The following is a 23,470-nucleotide window of genomic DNA, read 5'->3' as shown; positions in this document are numbered from 1 at the left end:
AAGAATAATGAAAAATATTAAGATTTTGGAGTCATTTAAAATGAACTTACATATACTTTAGAAAATATCTATTGAATTTCTGCCCTGAAAGATGAAATTTGGAACTGGTTAAATTATGTGATGTATATACTAGTTAATGTTAATATCAATATTATTAATTAGTTATTTCCCATTGAATAATATGGGAAAAGCCTGACATATTTTAAGTGAAAAAAAAGGTATTACAAATAGTTTGATAACTAGTTATATAATATTTACATTAGGAAAAAAAACTAAAATAATATCCTCAGTTTGACAATTCTTTGACTGGATATCTGGTTGCTTTTCTTCATCCTTTGTGAATTATTCCCTTTACTTCTACAATGACTATGTCTAATGTTGACCTGAAACAAATAGACCGCCAGATATTTCTCTAACAAAGATGGGTTTATTTGAGATTAACAGAGAATTGCAATTTGGAATCTGTAACCAGGGGCGAGCTATGTGCAAATCCCAGCACAACAAGGAAAGGAGAATGCTTTTATAGAGAGGAAAAGGAAGTTGGGAGGTCTGTAGGAAACAAAGAGTGCATGGCTTTTCATTGCCAGGAAAGAAGAGAGGTCTTCCTTTTTCCTGCTGGGCTCTGCTATTGTCACAGGGGATGACAACACCTTCTGGTCTCCCAACTCTATTTAATTGAGGTCTATATTTATTAATTTTTTCACTAATATTTAATGTTTATAATAGTAAAATATATTTTAACTGTGTACAGTAGTGTTCCAAGTATGTGCATGTGCATGTATGTGTAACCCCATTCCAACTTTATTGGTAAGTTTTCTTAGTGTCCTCCGATTACCAGTAACACTTGTAGTCAGACAAAGTTGGGTTTAATACTTGTTGCAGGAAGGGAGACTGCACCCCATGGGGAAACATGGGTGTCTTAGAGCATACTGTAGTGAGGGTTATAGGGTTTAGACTTGGGTTAGGTGATTTGTGCTTCTATGGGGAGTTTTTGCTGAATTGGGTCATGGATGAAAATGGGGGTAATGCCATGTCTGAGTAACATAGTAACTTTTATATAGGAGGCAGAAAGAAAGGAGAGGGGCTAAAGTTTAATGGGTAAAGAAACAGCAGTCACTAATATTAGTCAGGAGAGGAAGATGCTTGATCACGTTTGTGGTTTGCACCAAGTTCCAGTTTTTGTCTGTTGAGACATAAATTTTATAATGTTTTTGGTTTTGTCTTGTTCATTATGGACACAGAGTCATTTCAAATTATTTTGATGTATGTAAAGTTGGTTAAGTAGGAACATCATAGCCTAGCTGTTAGTACTAGATGTCAAGGTTGTTTTTCTTTTTCCTACATTAGTTTGGAGGAGCTGTTCTCAAAGTGTAGGTACTGGGAACATGTTAGAAATGTTTATGCTCAAGCCCCACCCCAGGCATCTCGAATCAGAAGCACTGTGGGTGGGGCCGAGAAATCTATGTTTTAACAAGCCCTCCTGTCCAGGTGATATTCTGATGCTAGCTAAAATTTGAGAACCACTGATGAAGTGATTTTCTATCCTGACTTTGCATTAGAGTCATCTGCGGGAGGGGGCTTTATAATCAAGCTGATGACAAGGACCAGCCACTGCTCAGTTGTAATCAGAATCTGTGGTACAGGCCTAGGGTTTGGTAATTTTTTTTTTCTGATCTTTATTGGAGTATAATAACTTTACACTGTTGTGCCAGTTTTCACTGTACAACAAAGCACATCAGCTGCATCCATACACATATCCCCACATCCCCTCCCTCTTGAGCCTCCCTCCCAAGCCTCCCTCCCACCCCTCTATGTCATCAGCAATCATCGCGTTGATCTCCCTGTGTTAGACAGTTGCTTCCCACTAGCTATCTATTTTACATTTGGTAGCATATAAATGTTAATACTACTCTTTAACTTTGTTCCAGCTTCTCCTTCCCCACCTCCCCACGTCCTCAAGTCTGTTCTCTACGTCTGCAACTTTATTCTTCCTCTACCACTGAGTTTATCAACACCATTTTTTTTCAAATTCCATATATATGTTTTAACATATAGTATTTGTTCTTCTCTTTCTGACTTACTTCACTCTGTATGACAGACTCTGGGGCCATCCACCTCACTACAAATAACTCAATTTCATTCTTTTTTATTGCTCAGTAATATTCCATTGTATATATGTGCCACATCTTCTTTATTCATTCATCTGTTAATGAACATTTAGGTTGCTTCCATGGCCTGGCTATTGTAAATAATGCTGCAGTGAACATTGGAGTGCATGTATCTTTTTGAACTATGGTTTTCTCCAGGTATATGCGCAGGAGTGGGATTGCTGGGTCATATGGTAGTTCTGTTTTTAGCTTTTTAAGGAACCTCCATACTGTTTTCCATAGTGGCTGTATCAATTTACATTCCCACCAACAGTTCAGGAGGGTTCCCTTTTCTCCACAGCCTCTCCAGCACTTATTGTTTCTAGATTTTTTGATGATGGCCTGTCTGACCTGTGTGAGGTGATATCTCATTGTAGTTTTGATTTGCATTCCTCTAACGATTAGTGATGTTGAGCATCTTTTCACGTGTTTATTGGCCATCTGCATGTCTTCTTTGGAGAAATGTCTGTTGAGGTCTTCCACCCATTTTTGGATTGGGTTGTTTGTTTTTTTATATTGAGCTGTGTGAGCTGCTTATATATGAGAGGATGGAAAAATATATTCCATGCAAATGGAAATCAAAAGAAAGCTGGGGTAGCAATACTCATATCAGACAAAATAGACTTTAAAATAAAGATTATTACAAGAGACAAAGAAGGACACTACATAATGATAAAGGGCTTAATTGAAGAAGATAGAATGATTCTAAATAGCTATGCACCCAACATAGGAGTGTCCCAGTATACAAGGCAAATGCTAACAGCCATAAAAGGGGAATTTGATAGTGACACAATAATAGTAGGGGACTTTAACACCCAACTTACACCAATGGACAGATCATCCAAACAGAAATTAAATAAAGACAAGCTGTAAATGAGACATTAGACCAGATGGATTTAATTGATATTTATAGGACTTTCCATCCAAAACAACAGAATACACTTTCTTCTCAGGTGCACATGGAACTTTCTCCAGGATAGATCACATCTTGGGTCACAAATCAAACCTCAATAAATTTAAGAAAATTGAAATAGTTTCAAGCATCTTTTCTGACCAGCATGCTATGGAACTAGATATCAATTATAGGAAAAAAACTCTAAAAGATACAAACACATGGAGGTTTGCTAAGTTTTTTTTTTTTTTTTTCCTTCAGTTCAGAAGCAAAGGAGAGCTTTATTCTTTGATCAGAGAATGAACGGAGAGGTGGGAGCACAGGATCTTCCTCCCAAAAGCCATAGGCAGGTGAGAGTGCTTTATAGGGATCTCGGGAGGGGGGGACTGCTCATGGGGCTGGCACAGGTGTGCTCACTGTTGCAGTGCAGGGGTAATTTTTTAAGGTTTTTAGTTATTCAAATGTACAGCCAGGTTGGAGAAGCTCTGTTCTAAGTGTATTTGGCAAAAATATATTTATTACACTTACATTTATATTTATATGCATTTAACCCCTTCTGCATTCACCCACAATGCTATTGCCTCTCTTTGGAGAATAATTTTGAAATATCCGTTCAAATTGAAAAGGCACATAACATACAACTTAGCAATTCTATTTTGAAATATAACCCATAGAAAACATCTTATATGTGCACAAAGCAATCTGAGTAAGGATGTTTATTTCATCACTGTTTGCAATAGTAAAATGTGTAAATATGATATAGTCCACAGCTGAGGGATGGATAAATCAAAGGGCATTTATAAAATGCTACACAACCTTGTGTTTAAAATAAACTACAGCCGGTTCCCAACTTACTACTTACTATTTTTTAACTTTACACGAGCATGAAGAGATATGCAACCAGTAGAAACCATACTCTGAATTTTGAATTTACATCTTTTCCCAGGCTAGTGATATGTTGTAGGATACTACATCAAGATGCTGGCAGCAGGACTGAACTCTAGTTCCCGGTCAGCTCTGTGATCATGAGGGTAAACAACAGATATACTTAACAACCACTCTGTACTCATGCAGCCATTCTGTTTTTCACTTTCAGTACAGTATTCAATCATTACATGAGATATTCAGCACTTTATTATAAAACAGTCTTTGTGTTAGAATGATTTTGCCCAGCTGTAGGCTACTGTAAGTATTCTGTGCATGTTTAAAGTAGGTTAGGCTAAGCTATATTGTTCAGTAGGTTTGGTGTAGTAAATGTATTTTTGATTTACAATATTTTCAACTTACAGTGGGTTTATCAGGACATTAACGCCATTGTAAATCGAGGAAGACTCTATGTAAACTATATCAGTGCTAGTGATATAATGAGTGAATACAGCAACTTGAAAAATATTACATATAATTTTAGTAAACCTTAAAAGTGCACTGAAAAATGCTACATCTTACTTTAGGTACAATGTATTGTACAGTAAAAAATTTAAGAGCAATCACATGAATCATTTGCACATCTTCAACCGAGAAGTTACTCCTTTGGGAATTAGGAAAAGGATATAATTCTGGCAGGTTTAGATGTATTTGTAATATTTTATGTCCCTAAAGAGTAAGTGAAACAAATGTAACAAAGTGTTATATTTTAAAATTAGGCTCAAGATTGCCAGTTGGAATTCTGGGACCACTGTTGTCCTTCAATCTATTGCTGATACTCCCAAACTGGTCTCGTTTCCTTCAAAGCCTAATCTATTAATTCTGCATAGACTATGAAGTTGTGTGTTTAACTGTGCCTTTTGGAATAACCAGATAAAATTTCAAGAAAAAGCAAAACCAATAAAACGAAAACCAGAAGCTGAATGTTAGATATGACTGTTTCTAGACTCCAAGATTATATTAAAAATGGCAGACTCCTCATACAGGATGTCTTAATGGGTGACTCTCAGTGTCTCATCTAGATCCTCCTTATTTCCCTTCTCTGAGAGTTTCCACCTGCACTCCACTCCCCCTCCTCCCCCACCCCCTAGAAGACCCTAATTTATACCCATCGGAAATGATCTTACTCTGGGGTTTGTATACAACCCTCTCCCCCACCACCTCTTCAACCATACGACTAACTGCCATAATTCACAATAGCAAGGCAGGGGTCAAGTGAAGGTGGTAGTTCAGGTTAAAGGACAGTTTTGGCAGAATTGTTTACAGTGGATATTTCCACTTTATGGTCAGTACACTTTGATTTACTCCTGCACCCTGAGACGATATATTAATTCATTCCTTCATTGGATTTCCAGTCTTTTATGGAAAACTATTGGGCAATAATACAGGCAATTGTTCTCTCTCTCTCTTTCTCTCCCTCATACGCACACACATGTGTGCGCACACACACACACAAAGATACAAACACAAGTTAAGAAAAGTTATTCTTGGTGATATAATAGTCTAAATTTATGTTTAGGGAAGTAAACATTTCTCCAAGAGAAATGTTAAAAATCTTTAAATTTGTTTTAAATGTTTAAAAATTTACCCTGTCTAAGATGGAGATATAGCATTTTACATTATTGTGCAGAGAAATGTTAATATTTTCTCATTCTTTTTTGTCCCTCCATGCAATGAAACCCAACTGAACTAAAAATAATGGCCCATTGCTGAACCATCTATCCATACTTGCTCCCATTTACAATATAAAGATGAGAAGAATTTAAAATAGCTATTTTCTCCTTTAACTTCAACCAGAAAATATTTTTAGGTTGACTTTACTTCTGATCCTCACTAATCTCTCTAACTGGTAGAAAAAGGAGGTAAAAATTGATTTTTTTCTCATTGTCCAGCAATTATCTTATAATTTTAGAAAAAGTGCATACATTTTATATATAAATTAGGAGGAAATATATTAATGTGACTATGGAAGAATTATGAATGATTTTCATTTCTTTGATATGTGCTATATTTTTCAAGTTTTTTTTTACAAGTATATATCTTGCATTATCAATGAAAATAAATGTTACAAAGATAATTCGTTGATGGTCCAATCATAAACATATGTGTATTTGCTTATTTATTTATTGAATCACAAACTTGAGTGTATTCCCTTATTTATTTAAAACTTAGTTTTGATCTCTATCAGACATCATGTCTATAAAATAGAGTGATAACACATGGACCTTTCCCTCAAGGAGCTTGCAGTCTGAAAGTGTGGTACTTAATCCAAGCAGTCATATGAAGGTTTTTTGCAGTGTCCAGATGCCATTTCTTACTGTTCAGGTCTAAGAACCGCCTCTTTGTGTTCTTTATTGTCAAGTGTGTTATTTCTGACTAATTTCATTTCTCCCACCATGAATAAATAAATAGTACCTTTTTAATTCAGCACCATGGCTCTCAGGGAAATGATTTACTGAAACAGCATAGATTTTGCCTCTGCTGATCTCTAACACTGTTTGGTGCAGGGTAAATTATTAGTCATGCCACTGCGTCATCCATCATGCCTCCCATGAATGCAGGCTTCCAGAGACTTGCTGCCGTGTTGTTACTCTGCTTAGCTGATGATGACTCCCACTGTAGTCTTGCCTGGACAGTAGAGCAGTATGTGAACGATAACTTTTCTGGTCATGTTAAACCCCGTATTCATCATGTTATAATATAAAGGTAGGATTATGTTTTCTCTCGAACTCTTTAGGCTATAATCAGTGAATGTTGGAATATGATCTCTTTCAAAGTTTTGTCATCGCTGCTTTCCGTATATTCCACCAATGGGGAATATAGGAAAGGGGCCTGTGGATGGAGTGAGAAGAATGGTGTCATTCATGCATCGTGGTTAATGACTGATCTGGGAGGAAGAACAGGGGTGGGGAAGGGAGGCATTGGATAAATGACACTTGATGCCACTCCTGCTACCCTCAGATGCTATAGACTGGAGGTGTCACCAGGTTAGGAACATAAACAGGAGGGAGCTGATTCATGGGTCTACACACACAGTTCAGTTCAAGGGTCATTTGTATGCCGTTGATAGCATCTAAGCTCTAGGTCCCTGAACTCATCCCATGTCCAATGAGACAAATTAGTGTAATAATCACTAAGCACTATGGCGGCATCATTCTGGTAGCCTAATCTCATTCAGTCTCTGGTAGCCTAATCTCATTCAATCTCATTAAAGAAATATCACACCTATCAGCAGCAACAATCTTCTTGGTATCTAGGGCCTCCGAGGACTCCGGAGGCATGAATTCCAAGGCTCCTTAGGGTATCTGATTGATCCTATGTAGTGAGGGTTGTGAGAGGATGGGAAGGGGCAATTGTGGAGTTGAGGGGAGAACCAGACTGGGGCCAAGATGGGCGATAGACCAGTCTCTGGGTACCCTGCTGGGTGGCACTGTCAGCCCTGATTAGTCCCAGCAATCAGAGGAGGACTTAAAAGTTTTGAGGAAAGAATTGAAAGCACAGAGACCCTGAGGCATAAGACCCAGAGCAACGGTTTCACTTGCCCATTCTAAGGGTGGTACTGATCACTGGATACATCAGATAGGTGGTGATGTGGGCCATAGGAGGATATAACATGTATAAAAGAAGCAAAATTATAGTTTCCACATGAAATGAGGGTCAGAGAAGTCTATGATTAGACTTTAATTCCTGACTTAGGTAAATTTTATTAGAAGAACCATTAGTCTGGATGGAAATTTTTCATTTGGTTGGAAAAATAAGATAAATTCGTATACTATCATGTAATTTTGTGTTAATTTTATCAGGTAACTTATTATTAGCTCCATGTACAAACTTGTCAACAAGGGACCATGCTAAAATGCAGATTCTAACTCAGTAGATCTTTGTGGAGCCTGAAATTCTGTATTTCTAGCAAGCTTCCAGATTATCCTAATTTTACCAATTGAGAACTATGTTTTTAGTAGCAATGTGCTACACTATTGTTCTAAATTACTGGTCAAAGACCTCCTAATTCCTCTCAGAGGAACACAATCATAAGAGGAATTAGCACAATTCATCCTTTTTCTGGGCTATTTCCAAACTGTCATTTATCTTTCCTTGTGTCAGGGACTCATTGACAATAGAAGCAATCATCCTCAAAGCCATGCGCAACAATGGCTCTTCCATAAACCTAAGTATTCACTATAAAGTTGTTTTAGTTCTCTGTTACTATAAAACAAACTGTCCCAAAACTTAGTGTCTTAACACAGCAATTTACGATTCCGTAGGTTGACTGATTAGTTCTGCTCCATGCAGTGTCTGATGGAGTGTTTGGGTGGCTACGATCATTTGGAGGCTTCACTGGGATCTCAGCTGGGGCTATCAGTCAGAAGCCCTAGTTCTCCTCCACGTGCCTGCTTGGGCTCCCTCATAGCATGATTTCAAGAAGAAGCATCCTGGAGTGAGCATTCCAAAGAGGAGAACGTAGAAAGGTCTCAAGCAAATTAAGGGCCAAACCCAGAACTGGCACAGTGTCACTTCTACTGAATTTTTTCTATGTCAAATCAGTCAAGTAGTGAGAGGGCTTACCTAAGGCTTGAAAGCTGGGAAGCATGGTCCTTTGAGGAATCACTAAAGTGACAGTCCACCACAGATATTTACAGAATGAATGTAGTTACTGAGAAGTTGGTTAAATTTACTTTTTAGTTAATTGTCATTTCACTTCTAACATTTATTTTCTTTTCATCTATCAACTATTTGATCATTAGGCAACAAACTATGATTCTCTTATTTGAAAGTAGACATAGAAAACAGCAGAAGAGAATGAATGAAAAGAAAAAGAATATGATAGAGGTGGGAGAGCATAGAAACATGTATACACTCAAAAACCATAATAAAAGCTAAGATTGTCTTTGTTCTACTGCGTTTGTGGAAAAAAAAAGGTGTTCCTTATATAATGCTATAACATTTAATTTATTGTAATTATATAAATCTGTGAAAGAATAGTTGTAGCATACTCTTGGATTAAATTATTGAAGAGGCTATTCAGCTGACTCAATATCTAGATCTTGACTAGCTGAAGCTTTAATTTTATGCAGCAGCCTTTCACACAATCTTTAGGCCCATTGTGGTTTAGTAGAATTAAAACTTAAAGTTGAGATGTAATTTCTGGAACATTTCTTTACCCAAGATTCTCAAGACCTGAATAAAATTCAGTAGAAACAGTATGTGCTGGAGCAGTGGTGATATTAAACTAAACTCTTTTCTAAAGAAATAATATTGCAAAATGGAAATCAGTTTCAAGAGATGTTGAGAGAAATAAAATTCCATCTAATAAATCTGTGACAAGACAAAGAATTTAGACAACTGACTTCCTCCCTTTGCTTCAGTGTACTTGGAATCTCAGGTACACATAATAGTGACAAAAAGCTCCAAGGAATATTTATCTAAATGGGTTTTTAGTTTCAATGTTTGATTTATACCCAGAACAAGCACAGCACATGTCTTTAAGTAGCTGCACTGGGACTAGTATAAAATACAATTTTACTTATTGTGCAAGAGTAATTTATGTTTTAATGGCTATCATATTTCCTTCTTTTAAAAATATGCTCTTTAATAGAGGAAAAATAAGAAATCCCTGTGGTACCTGTAATAGCTAAAATGTGTTTATTCATGTTTTTATACTGAGAGGAATATCTTTCTAATTACATAGATTTTTTAATGAACCTTTATTTTGGAATAATATTTGATTTTCAGAAAAATTGCTAACATAGTAGAGAGAGGTCCTGTATACCCTTTGTCCAATTTTCCCCATTGATAACATCTTATATTTCCATGGTACAGTTGTCAAAATTGAGAACGTGACCTTAGTAAATTACTTTAACTCAACTACAGTTTTAGTTTTAATGTCACCTTTTTCCATTGATGTTCTCTTTTTGTTCCAGGACCCAGTCCAGGGGATGACATTGCATTTAGTTCTCATGTTTCCTCAGTCTCCTCTGGTCAGTGACAATTTCTCAGTTGTTCCTTGTTTTTTATGACCTCAGATATCAAGAAGTACTGACCAATATCCTGTAGAACATCCTCCAACCTGGGTTCTTGAGATGTTTTTCTGGTGATTAGCTCGAGTTTATGGATTTATGGGAAGAATACCACAGGGGTTAAGTGCCCTTCTCATCACACTATATCAGGGGATACATGATGTGCACCCAACATCACTGGGGATATTAAGCTTCATAACTTGATTAAGAAATTGTTTGCCAGGTTTCTCCAGTGTAAAGTTACTATTTCTCTCCTTAGCTATTCTGTTCTTTGGAAGCGAGTTACTAAGTCAGGCCTACCCTAAAGTGTGTGTGTGAGTGTTTGTGTGTGTGTGTGTGTGTTATAAGCTTTGCCCTCTTGAAGCAGGAGTATCTACGTATATGAAATACATTTTTTTCTGTAAGAAATATTCATCTGCTCCCCACCATTTATTTATTTCAGTATGGACTCATGTATATTTATTTTATACTCTGGGTTATGATCTAATACTACCATATTTCTTTTGCTGCTCAAGTTGTTCTAGCTTTGGCCATGGGGGCTCTTTACAGTTGGTTCCTTTGTTCCTCTAACCCATTTTCCTTCCTTTGTATTTTGAGCACTTCCTTAATTTCTGGTACTATAAGATGCTCAAAGCATATCTTGTATTTTGCCTGCCCCAGCTCTAGAACCAGCCATTTCTCCAAGGAACTTGGTTCTTTTTATTAGAGAATGGTATTTAGAAACTAAGGTCTGGACAGTGGGTGTGCTTGTTGATGGAATGTTATTGTTTCTAGGCCTTATCTGCAGGCAGACTATAAATACATGTAGGCATAATACCCTATGTGAAAAACGTATCTATAATTGTTTTATATCTATCTGTCTATATATTAAGCTAAGTATTAGTTCATTCTGATGTTTCTGACTCTAGTACCACATGGTTTAGTCTAACCTTCCTTTTTGTTTATGTATTACATCTCTTTGAAAGTGAGAAACTTAGCTAAATATACTTTAAAATTTTGATTTAAGGATTTTTTTGTTTTTGCTTTTAATCTTTTGGCATCATCCATGTGTGGGACATTTCTTATATAAAACATAAGATTCATTAAATAATAATATACATTTATCTTTTGAATGCATTGTATTATATGCATATGTAGGTTGTTGATTTGAAACATGTTATCATTAATATCAGTGCCAGCTGTGCTTTGCATGCAAGGGAGGAGTATAGCAAGAATCTAAAAGTAATGTGGAGGGGAGAAAAAGATGGCGGCGAAGTAGAGAGACGTGGAGTGCATCCCTCTCCACAGATGCATTGGGAATGCACGGAAGGACACAGTCATTCCCACAGAGAACCAGCTGAACACCAGCAGACGGCCTCGGACACCAGAAAGGGCTGCGGAGAACCTGACATAGCCGGTAGGGAGGCATCTACGAGGGCTCAAAGAGGGTGAAGCGGCGGAGCTGTGGCAGACGGGAGGGAGTGAGAAACATACGGAGGGTCCGCAGCGCAGCTCAGCGTTCCCGGACCGAGACATCGATCCGCGGCTGAACGGAGGGTCCAGGAGCGGGAGCGTGGGAACCGGAGAGCTGGTTCAGGGGGAGAAACATTGTTGCCGGTAGGGTGACGGACCGAGAGGACAGGAGGGAGGAGGTCCGCGGAGAGGAGTGCCGATCCCTGAGAGCTGCCCGGCCATGATGGCGGCTGGAGGCTGCAGGCTCCCGGGCGGGGAGGAGGAGCCGCGCGCATAGCCTCTCTCTCTCTTTCTGCGCCTCTGCAACAGGCAGCGGAGAGACGCCCTGCGGGGCCACATAAGGTGCTCAGGGATAACAAGCACCCTCAGGCGCTCGGGCGGGGCTAGATTAAAACTCCTTGCAACGCCAGCAGCAGGGAGGCTGCCGAGAGAAAAAAAAAAAAAAAACCAGCATCAAAAAGAAAAAACCCCGAGAGAGGCCCAACTCTAAGACTTTCTGTGTACGCCTGAGCCACCAGCGCCCTCTGCAACAGGCACCTCCAAGCCTGACTGAAGCAACAGTGCGCCACTGCTCACTCCCTCCCAGGAGAAGGAGCCACTATTGCACCCTCTCCCTCCCCACACACCGAGGCTTACAGACGAACAATAAAGGAACCTCTGCTGGTCACAGAATAACGCAAAAAAAAACCCAAGGCAAGGAAAAGGACACTTACAGCTGAGACGCTAAGGAAACAGAAATAGTAGTATCAATACCTATTGAACTGGTCCATTCGGGGATCAGTTCTGGATTTTTTTTTTTTCTTTCTCTCTCTTTTTTTTTTTTTTTTTTTTTTGATTTATTAAATACGATCTTAGCCCTAAGGGATCTACAAGTTTTACAACATAATTTTATAAGGATATTTTTTACTCTTTTTTTTTTTTTTTTTTTTTGCCTTTTAAAATACTTCTATATCTAGCTAAGTTTTTGGTAGTACGGACAAAATATCTTTCATACTTTCCTTTCATCCCTTTCTTTTATACACTTCTATTCCTTTCTTTTTCTTTGCATATTTCCAACCACATTACGCTCTTCTGTTCCCCTTTCTTCCAGCCATTTTAAGTGTATTTTATCTTAACATACTTATAAGCAACACTATCGGTCTGCTCAGACTCCTTGCTCTATTCTCCAGATGATGCACTGCCTTGGTATTAATATTAGGCTTTTGTCTTTATCTTAGTTCTTAGTACAGTTGTCTAATTACATTCTGAGAATCTCCATTCTCTCTGGTGGTACTCCAGCTCATTTCTATATTTGATCCTAGCTTACAAAATCTCCCTGGATTGATGTTTGTATGTGTAGGGTGTTATTTGTTGTTTGTTTGCTTTTGCTTTTGTCTCTGATTTGTTCTGTTTCAGTTGTCAATTTCTGCTGGGTTTCTCTCTGAATATCTGATAGCACACTGGGGTTCTGTCAGGTCTTTCTAGAGCCTTATGTCCTAACGGATTCAATAATTGTGTGTCTTATACATGTATGTGTTTCCTAGACTGAATATTCGTCTAATCCAATACTTGGACATTAGTCTGAGGCTTGGACAGTCTTCTATAAACACCTCTATCACCAGGACAAGCAACCCCAAAAGCTTGGACAACCATGAGGAAACAAAGAAACACCATGCAGGCAAAGGAGCAGGAAAAAAACCCACAAGACCAAATAAATGAGGAGGAAATAGGAAAAATGCCTGAAAAAGAATTTAGAGTAATGATAGTAAAAGTAATGTGGAGTGAATACTTGGACTTAATAAAATTATCCTAGTGTGAACAGCTATTTGTAGCTGTAGATCAGTGGTTCTCAGTCTCAGCTGTACATAGGAATCACCTGGGGTGTTTTTACAAAATGCTGATGCATTATTCTTTTTTTTTTTTTTTAGAGAATAAACAAACTTTATTTTATAACAGTATTACAGAAAGCAAAATATCATTTAATACAACTTGAAGCTGCTAGAAATCTAATCTGGCATCATAACTATACATGGGGCAAAGCAAAGGAAAGAATGTTCGATACAGTTACTAAATCCCTATCAGGTCTCTGGAGTCAGCTTTAAATGGTGTAGCTTCCTTACAACCATCAAAAAACCACCACAGCCCTACTCCTCACCCCAGCATCCTCACACCTGTGTGAATCATCACGCTATCTGAGAGAGAGATACCTGCTTGATAAAAAAAGGTCAGGTTTTACATGGAGACAAGGAGGTTTAATACAAAGCAAAGTTTTCTACACAAGTGTTCAAATAATGGAAAGTATTGAAATTTGGACATGTTAAGAAAGAAAGTACTAAGGTATTTAAGCTGCCTGAATATTTTAGTAAGAGGGAAGAAATTGCTTTCTCTCCCCTCCTGTTTCTGGAATGCTGCTGAAGAGCCCATGTCTGCGAAGCATCGGCACTGTGGTGCAACAGGGTCTTGAAACACAGTGCGTGGTCAGTGAACCTCATCATAATTCTCCAGTCTGGAGATTCCCGGACTTTCCACTAAAAGTAAAAAGTCACAGGGCTGGAAAGTCAAAAAGGTTTGATATCAAAAAATAGCCCCAATGAAATTCTCTAACATTAGAAAATTCTCATGATGTAAGAAACACTTTTAACCTGCATTAATATTTTCTCATACAGTATATTTACTGCAAAATGAAAACTCTGTAAATATTGACTTGTAAGAACTCAATGACAAGCATCCGGAAGAAGGAAAGCCACTATTGAAATTAGTCACAGTTTCCTTTCTGCACAACAGCACCTGCTCCAGCGAACAGCACCTTACCAGCTGGGGCTGGCTCTGTTCACTAGCATTTGATCAAAATGAGTCACAAAAAGCAGGTAGTTGTACACAGAGTAAACAGGAAACAAAAAAACAAAACTCTCTAACTAAAAAAGAAAAAAGAAAGAAAAGAAATAACCAAGAATATTTAGAAGTGGTTATAAAACAAAATAATATATTAAAATGTGAGGGAATGGTATAGACCAGAGCTGTTAAGGTAAGGTTTGGTGTTGGCATTTTAATTCTTCAGGCTTCTGGCCATTGTTACCAGTCATAGTATAAATTCGCTGGAGCAGTGGTGTGGCATTAAGACTTGGAATGGTCAAAATTCTTCAGGTTCACAAAGTTGAATGTTGTCTATAAAATGAATTTCTTAGTCTTCCCCCTCCTCCAACTCGGTTTCTTTATGTACCACCACCCTCGTGACCGACATGTCGGGGTGCTGCTCCCTGGCTTCCCTGATGGCCTGGGCGAGCGCCTGGTCGTGATCAGTATCTGCATCTCCCGTGATCACAATGCATTTCTCAATTCTTGTTTCCGATATTCCACCTTTTACAGTCTTGGTGATGTGTGTGGTTGTCGTTGTCGACACAGAATCAGATGTGATGGTGTGTGCGGTCAGTAACGTGCCTGAGTCACCACCAGCCCCGCCATCAATCTGTGGAGACTCATATGTGATGGTTTTGGTCTCAGTTTGGACAATAGGGACTTCCTTGGTGGAGATTTCTGTCCTTTGTGAGGCATCAGAAATTGTTACCATCTCTGTTTTTACCACTGGTGGCTCCGAACAACAAATAATCTGTGGCAAAACATCAATGTCAACATGAGCCACCTCTCCGTTAACTTTCTGTTGCTCGTCCTCTGTTTCTTCACTCGCGTCTCGGTTATCAGTGCCTTCGTTTACACTCTTCTCAGCAGGGACCTGGGGGGCCACTACCTTTTCCTGGGTCACTGTTTCTACTGTTCCAACGCCAGCACCTGCTTGTGTGACTGGGCTGGCTGCTGGCACGGGGTCCTCCCTCTCTGTTACCTTGGCTGCTTGGCTGGGCGCCTCCTCCACCTCTTCTTCGTACTCCTCCTGCTCCTCCCTGATGGTGCCCTCAGTTACTCGGTGGTGGGGCCGGTACTCCCCCACGTCCTCCTCCTCCTCACTCTCGCTGCTGCTGCTGCTCTCAGAAGACAGGGAGGTGGAGTCTTTCTGCGTCCCCGGCTCCACCTTCCGCATCTCCCCAGGACCACGCCCAGGGGACGGCTCTTTACAGTTCATTTCTTCTGGGATTACTCTTTCGTCTTTCCCAACCTCTGCCTGCTTCTTCTCCTCCACTACATTCAGAGTCTCAAGTGAACTATTTCCTTCAATAAGTTGCACATGTGGGGCTTTAGCTGGGCTTCTCATGTCCCTTCTGCCATCACCATCTTGTACCACAGCAGTGCTCACAACTCCAGGGCCATGTGCTGAAACCTCCCCAGCAGGGCCAGGAAAATCCTTTAGAAGACTTTGGTCCACAACGCCAATCGGAGCTCCATCTAGACTCCTGGAGATCCGTTTACTAGAACTATGTTCAAAGTGTGGCGCCGGCCTGTCAATGAGGGTACTGGCCTGGCGGGTCTGCGCTTGGGTACGGCCGCTATAGCGGAATTTGGACCCCAAGGTCAGGAACTTGGCCTTTGGTGGCTGCTCTGGAGACACAAGCCTGTAGAAAGTATGATGTTCCACGCACACTTTCCATAGCCTTTTCGCTGCCCATTGGTTTGGCAGTTTAAAGCCAATGGTGCTCTCAAACTGTTCCAACTCTGCTGGTCTAATTTAATGTAGAAGTTACTGTGCTTATAGGAGATTTTCAGGATTTTCAGCCAAGCAAAACGATTGATTCTCAGCCTGTCTTTGTAGATGAGGAGCCCGTTAGTGCACACGCCCAGCTTGATGTCCACACCTTCTGAGTCCTTGGCATGATGCAGGTCAACGCCGTACATGGAAAGCCTCTTGGCGTTTTCTAAGAACTGAGAATCAGCTTGTGCTGGAGATAAACCCCTGTGGGTCTCATGCAGCTCTGCCACCTTCTCTTCCAGCTCCTTTGTCTGTGTGGGGGCAAACTGGAAGTCTCTGAGGTCATGACTGCCATGCTCTTCTGGGTCATACTCCCCAAGTTCGGCCTGCAGTGTGTAAGATCCCAGGAGGGCATGAGTCACAAAAGAGCAGGGCAGGCGGCCTGAGGCAATGTCCTGCTGGAGCCGAAGGCACAAGAAGTATCTAGTGATATCTTCAGTCAGTTGAGAAGGATCAGGAGGATAAAACTTCACATTAAAGCTGAACAGCCAAGGAAGATTTTGCAGCTGTCTCTTTATTTCTTTTGTGGGATCTAGCCAGTTTTTCTGCTCAGGGTTCTCCTGAAACACAAGTCCAAAATAGTCCTTCTCCAGGAGATTGAGATGTTCACACACTTTGTCAAATAACACTTGCCCCTTAGCACGTTTCTCTAGGTCACAGCTGTACTCGGTGCCATCTAGGAGGGTCACTTTGCCCTGGACAGTTTTGGTCTTGCTGGCTTTCTGAGAGGCCTTCTCTGCTTTTAGCTCATTGGTCTGCACTTCCTTGGTCTCCCTTTTTGCTGCTTCATCCAATTTGTCCTCTTGTATCTCCTTTACCCTCTCCTCTTCTCTCTCCTTACTTACTTCTGCAATAGGCAGAGGTTTCTCTTCCTTGACGTCGACCTTATTCTCCTGTTGTTTTCTCCGAGCTGTTTCTTCAGCATCACCCTTGGCCTGCCTTTCTTCTTCAGGAAGAGATTCCTCCTTATCTAAAATCTGCTCTTCCACAACAGCTTGGGTAGGCTCTTTTTTATCTCCGTCATCTTTGGCCACTACTAAGTTATAGGACTTTTGTTTCTTAAGCTACGGGGGTATGAATCGAGAAATCCCCCTGCTCTCAGATGGCTCTCTCTCTTTCTTCTGGCGGCGTGGACTACTTTGGCTTTCAGCTGGAGGATATGACTGGGAACCTTTTTCCTCCTCTGGCTCAGGAGACTGATTCTGCTGATTTTCTGCTACTTCTTTCAGTTTCTCCTTGGTTGCATCTGCTACTAACTGGTAGATTCCTTCTTCACTTCAGACGTGGAGCCCACTTCAGTAGTCATGGTCACACCTTATTCCGGACTCTGGCACTTGGGAGCTAACTCGCCGCAGGGACCCGTCCCACTTCAGCCCCAGCCGCCAGCTACCAGAGGCCGCCTACTCCCTCCGCCGGGTTTCAAATTGAAATTCCCTGACTGCGGCCGTCAGAGGACTCCGTGAGCCCTGATGCATTATTCTTATCTCTAGAGATTCTGATTTAATTTGTCTGGGTTAAGAATGAGCCATAGGGACTATAATATCTCCACGGGTGGTTCTGATATGTCGCCAAGGTTAGATCAAGGTTCAGAACCTCTGCTGCACTTGAATAAGTTAATGGTGATTGCAGCATTTTCTGGACTGTCTTGTTTTCTAAATGCATATATTCCAAGCTAAGTAAACTATGAAATAGTAATATATGTTTGAGTTTGGACAGTGGGGCACAATGTGTTGTAGTTGGTGTGGTCACTGAAGCACAATTGTAGCTGTTATAATAGGATTATCAAGTAATGTAGTGGTCTGTGTCTGAGGAATACTGTGATATGTTGCTTTTCCATTTTGAATTATAGAACACAGGGCAGGCACTAAAATTAAAAACTCCAAACTAAGGTTCTGTAGGAATTATACCCCTGTGAAATTATGACCTGGACATATAAGGACCTATGCCTGCCTCAATCCAAATTGCCCCCACAAGCAATTCCAAGATATTCCTTTTTCATTAAAAAACATACACAGTGTGACCCAGTGTTATAGACTGAATTTCGTCCCCCCACCCCTGAAGCCTAACCTCCACCAGCGTGACTGTCTTTGGAGACAGGGTGTTTAAAAAATATTTAAGGTTAAATGAGGTTAAACAGATTGGGCCCCAATCCATAGTTCTGGTGTCTTTATAAGAAGAGGAAGAGACACAAAGAGTGTGCATACACAGAGGAGAGGCCATGTGAAGGCATATCAAGAAGGTGAATGTCTGTAAGTAAATTAAGTGGTCTTACCAGAAACCAACCCTGCCACCACGTTGATCTTGGATTTCCAGCCCCTAGAACTGTGAGAAAATAAATTTCTGTAGTTTAAGTCATTGTAATATTCTGTTATTACAGTTGTAGCAATTTCACTTCTCAGTATATAATCAATAGATATGTATGCACGTATTTCAAGAAATATTCCAAGGAATTCCCTGGTGGACCAGTAGTTAGGACTCTGCGCTTTCACTGCCAAGGGCCTGGGTTTGATCCCTGGTCAGGGAACTAGGATCCTGCAAGCTGCACAGTCTGGCCAAATTAAAAAAAAACAAAAACGAAAGAAAGATGTGTTCCAAAATATTTATAATAGCTTTATTCATTTTAATAAACCCAAATTAGAAACATCTCAAATATATAAGCTTAAGTGTACTAATCAATGAGTTTGACATATACACATAGCCATATAATGGAAACCTTTAACACAATATGGATCATTTCCACCACACTGGAAAGTTCCTACACGTGTCTTCTTAGTTAATGCTTCACATTCAGAAAAGCTCACTTTTTAATTTTTTTCACTATAGATTTTATACCTGTTGTAGATCATAAAATAAATGAAATAAAAAACATGGAGACCAGAACTACATAGTTGTTTGCCAGAAAATTTGTAGTGTTTCAATACTTCTACTAAAACATTCAGTAATATTTTGATACAGCATAGTCTACAAATATTTAAATGTATAAATCTAAGTGAAGAGAAATAAAATTAATACTTTTTCCCCATAGTTATTTATCTTCATACTTTAGGACACATCATTACCTTGAAAGTGAAGGTGTTTATCATGGATAATCTTATAAATCTTAGACATGCCTCCATAATTCACTGTGAATTAAAATAATGCATCATTTTACTTGAATCAGTGATTTACAGCAGGAAATACAAAGTATTTGGAGTTAATGATTTATTCTGTTTAGTAATATTCATGCTATATACGTGTGGTTGATGCTTTCTTTGTGTTCATTTTGGAAGAATGTGGATGTTCATAATATGTGAACTTGTATATTTTAATTGTATATCTTGAAGGCATTGATGTGTCAATGGTTTTACTTTGGTTTTTTACAGCATTAGAAGAAAAATGGTACAATACTAGATTATACTTTTTTTCCAGCAAAGTTACTTTTTACAAGGTATAGTTTCAATGCTTTAAAGGGCTTACCTTTAAATTTTGATCAGTATTCATTTAAATAAGACAGCCTAATAATAAATACTATATAAAAATACAAATTTAGGATACCTGTTAGTTTCTGGCTGTGTTCTAAAAATCAGTGGTCTATTACTTTGCATTATTTTTAACTGAGGGGAAATAATGATTCTGATGATCTTAATTATTATAACCATATCAATGAACATTTTTCTCTAAAATACTCAATATCCTATATATGTTTCTGAAGCAAAAATTTAAGTTAGGTGTGGTTCAAGATGGTGGCAAAGAAAGAGCCTTCTCCCATGGGACACAGCAAAGCTACAACTACGTATGGAATAATTCCCTCAGAAAGGGAATTGAAAACTGGATGAACAGAACCTCCATAAAAAAGGGTAGAAGGAGAGCATCAAGATGAATAGAAGAAAAGTAGAGTTGTGGGGTCACCAAGCACAAACCTATACCCTAGCTGTGGCAATCTACAGTCAGGAGGGATCACAAAGGTATGACCTTTTCCCTGAGGAGTGAGGGATTCCAGCTCTATAGATTCTTTACAGGAGAGATGAGCCCGCCAAACACGTGGTTTTGAAAACCAGCAGGAAATACACTCAGGAAAACTATGGAACTGCAGGGAACAGAAAATCTGCTTTTAAAGGGCTCATGCACAGACTAACTCAACCCAAAAACCTGCACGAAAACACCAAATTGAAAAGCACATGAAGTGTAGGTGAAGGGATTCACCTACTAGCCTTAAAGTATCTGGTATGGAGGAGGTGGAACACTCCCCAGGGACTGACTCACTGGCAGGAGCCATTTATATGATCTCAGACTACCTTGCTAATGCTGATGTTGTCAGCTGCCATTTAAAAATTCTCTGTCTAACCTGTTAGGGCAATGGATTTACTCTGCTGAGAGCCTTGCCCACCTCTGCACCTTGGCTGGGCCTCACAGCCAGTCTGGGGGCCAGCTTTGCTCACCAGTGCCCTGTGGCAGCCCTGACCCCAACACAATACAAGAACACACAGCCCACATAAGGGACAGTGCTTGAGCACCTAGCAAAAGATAAAGGAATTCATCACACTACTAAAGCAGTCACTAAAATAAGAAATTTAAACTAAAAAGAAATGATACTAATTAATAATAAGGAAACATACAAATGTAAAAATCTCACTGGAAAAGACAAATATATAATAAAGTAGTAGATTGTTCACTTATAAAGCAAGCATGAAATTTAAAAGACAAAAGTAGTAAAAATAAAATTACAATAATTAGTTAAGGGATGCATAACATAAAAATATGTAAAGTGTGTCATCAAAAGTATAAAACATGGGGTAAGGAGTTAAAAGATAACGCTTTGAATGTGTTCAAATTTTAAGTTGCTACCAACTTAAAACAGACTGCAACCTACATAGGATGTCATATGTGAACCTCACAGTAACCACAAGGGAAAAATTTTAAATACTCAGAAGAAAATAAGAAAGGAATCTAAACATAATGCTAAAGAAGTCACAAAAACCCAAGGAAAGGGAGAAAGAGAAAAAGAAAGGAACAGAGAAGAACTATAAAAACAAGCATAAAACAATGAACAAAAATGACAATTAATACATACCTATCAATAATTACTTTAAATGTAAATGAGCCAAATTTGCCAATCAAAAGACTTAGAGTGCCCTAATGGATAAAAGAGCGATACCCACCTGTATGCTGCCTACAAGAGACTCACTTCAGAAGGAAGGACACACACATAGTGAAAGTGAAGGGATAGAAAAATATATTCCGAGGAAATGAAAATGAAATTTCTAGTAGCTAAACTCATATCAGACAAAATAGACTTTAAAAACAAAGACTGTAATAAAAGACAAAGAGGGCATTACATAAAGATGAAAGGGTCAATCCAGCAAGAAGACATAACATTGATAAATATATATGCACCCAACAGAAGAACACCAAGATATATAAAGCAATATTAACTTAAAGGGAGAAATTGGAAGTAGGGACTTTAATACCTCACTTATAACAATGAATAGATAATCTAGACAGAAAATCAATAAGGAAACGTTAGACAAATGACACATTAGACCAGTTAGACTTAATAGATATACATGGGACATTCAATCCAAAAGCAATAGAATCTGTATTCTTCTCAAGTGCATATGGATGGGACATTCTCCAGGACAGATGACATGTTAGATCACAGTAGACTCAAGAAGTTTGAAATCATATGAGGCATCTTTTCCAATCACAATGGTACAAAACTGGAAGTCAATAACAGGAGAAAAACAGGAAAAAAATGTAACACATGGGATTAAACAACATGCTCCTGAACAGCCAATGAGTCATCAAAAAATTAAAGAAGAAATCAAAAAATATGTAGAGACAAATGAAAAAAGAAATATGACATACCAAAAATCTATGCAATTGAGCAAAATATGGTTCTAAGAGAGAGGTTCTTAGCAATACAGTCTTACCTCAAGAAACAAGAAAAATCCCCAGTAAACAACTTTACATCTAAAGGAACTACAAAAAGAGCAAAGCCCAAAATTAAAGTTTCAGGATCCAAAATCAACACACAGAAATCTGTGGTATTTCTATATACTAAAAATGAACTATGAGAAAGAGAAATTATGAAAACAATCCCATTTGCAGTTAAATCACAAAGAATAAAATATCTAGCAATAAATTTAACCAAGGAGGTGAAATACCTGTACACTGAAAATTATGAGACACTGATGAAAGATACTGATGAAGAAACTAATAAATGGAAAAATATTTTATGTCATGGCTTGGAAGAATTAATACTGTTAAAATATCCATACTACCCAAAGCAATCTACCAATCCAATGCAATCCCTGTCAAAATTCCAATGGCATATTTCACAAAACTAGAACAAATAATTCCAAAATTTGAATGGAACCACAAAAGATCCCGAATAGCCAAAACAACCTTGAAAAAGAAGAATAATAGGTATCATGCACCCTGCTTTCAAACTGTACTAAAAAGTTATAGTAATCAAAAAAGTAATGTACTGGCACAAAAAAAAGATTCAGAGATTGGTGAAAAAGAATTGAGAGACCCCAAATAAGCCCACACATATATGGCCAATTAATTTACTACAAAAGAGCAAAGTACATACAGTGGAGAAAGGATAGTTTCTTCAATAAATAGTGTTGGGAAAACTGGACAGCCACATGAAAAGAACAAAACTAGACCACTGTTTTATAGCATATACAAAATTTAACTCAAAATGGATTAAAGACTTGAATGTAAAACCAGAAACCATAAAATTCCTAGAAGAAAACATACATGGTAACTTCATTGACATCAGTCTTAGCAATGTTTTTTTGTTTTTTATTTTTTTTTGGAAAACTTTTATTCAACAATAAACCATTAAATAATTGCTGCTTCTCATCTTGGAGCCTTTTACATAGAATTGCCCATATCAGAAGTTTGATCTTAAAATCATGCCTGTCATTTGGCACTTAAAATTGTTGGCTTTGAGCTTACTTCCTTTTTTGTAATTTTATTTGCTCATAGCATCTTAATAAACATGGTTGTTTGTCCCTGAAACTATAACTCCCCACATCATGATCAAGATAGTTAATCATAACCAGTGCTGCATCCCTGGTGGAATGATACAAAGACCAATGGATGCAAGGCAGTGGCCTGTAAACATGTCCTATTTATTTCGCTAGTATAGTTTCTGAATAAACCATGGTCCCTGGGCTGGGGAGTCCCCCATGGGGCTTGGATGCTTTGCATCTTGGGGGGAACCTCTGCAATTGTGGTTATCCTGCCATTTGTGGGTCACCTACTCAGGGGAGAAGATACAGTAAAATTAGCAATGTTTTTAAGGACCTGACTCAAAAGGCAAGGAAACAAAAGCAAAATAAACAAATAGGACTATGTCAAACTAAAAGGCTTCTACACGGTGAGGGAAATCATCATCAAAATGAAAAGGCATTCTATTGAATGGGAGAATATA

General features: G+C 38.7%; 1 protein-coding gene across 1 annotated transcript; it reads right to left on the bottom strand.

The window, feature by feature from the left end:
* Positions 1–14,268: 14,268 nt before the first annotated feature.
* LOC130845195 (band 4.1-like protein 2) lies at positions 14,269–17,353 on the bottom strand. The gene is given in 3 exon segments (XM_057722051.1): positions 14,269–16,025; positions 16,028–17,308; positions 17,311–17,353. Coding segments are annotated over 3 exon segments (2,757 nt in total). The 3' UTR covers positions 14,269–14,592.
* Positions 17,354–23,470: the final 6,117 nt, after the last annotated feature.

Source organism: Hippopotamus amphibius, chromosome 2, assembly GCF_030028045.1.
Source record: "Hippopotamus amphibius kiboko isolate mHipAmp2 chromosome 2, mHipAmp2.hap2, whole genome shotgun sequence".
Lineage (NCBI taxonomy): Eukaryota > Metazoa > Chordata > Mammalia > Artiodactyla > Hippopotamidae > Hippopotamus > Hippopotamus amphibius.
The sequence above is the reverse complement of the archived record's forward strand: the minus strand, read 5'-3'. Positions and strand labels throughout refer to the sequence as shown.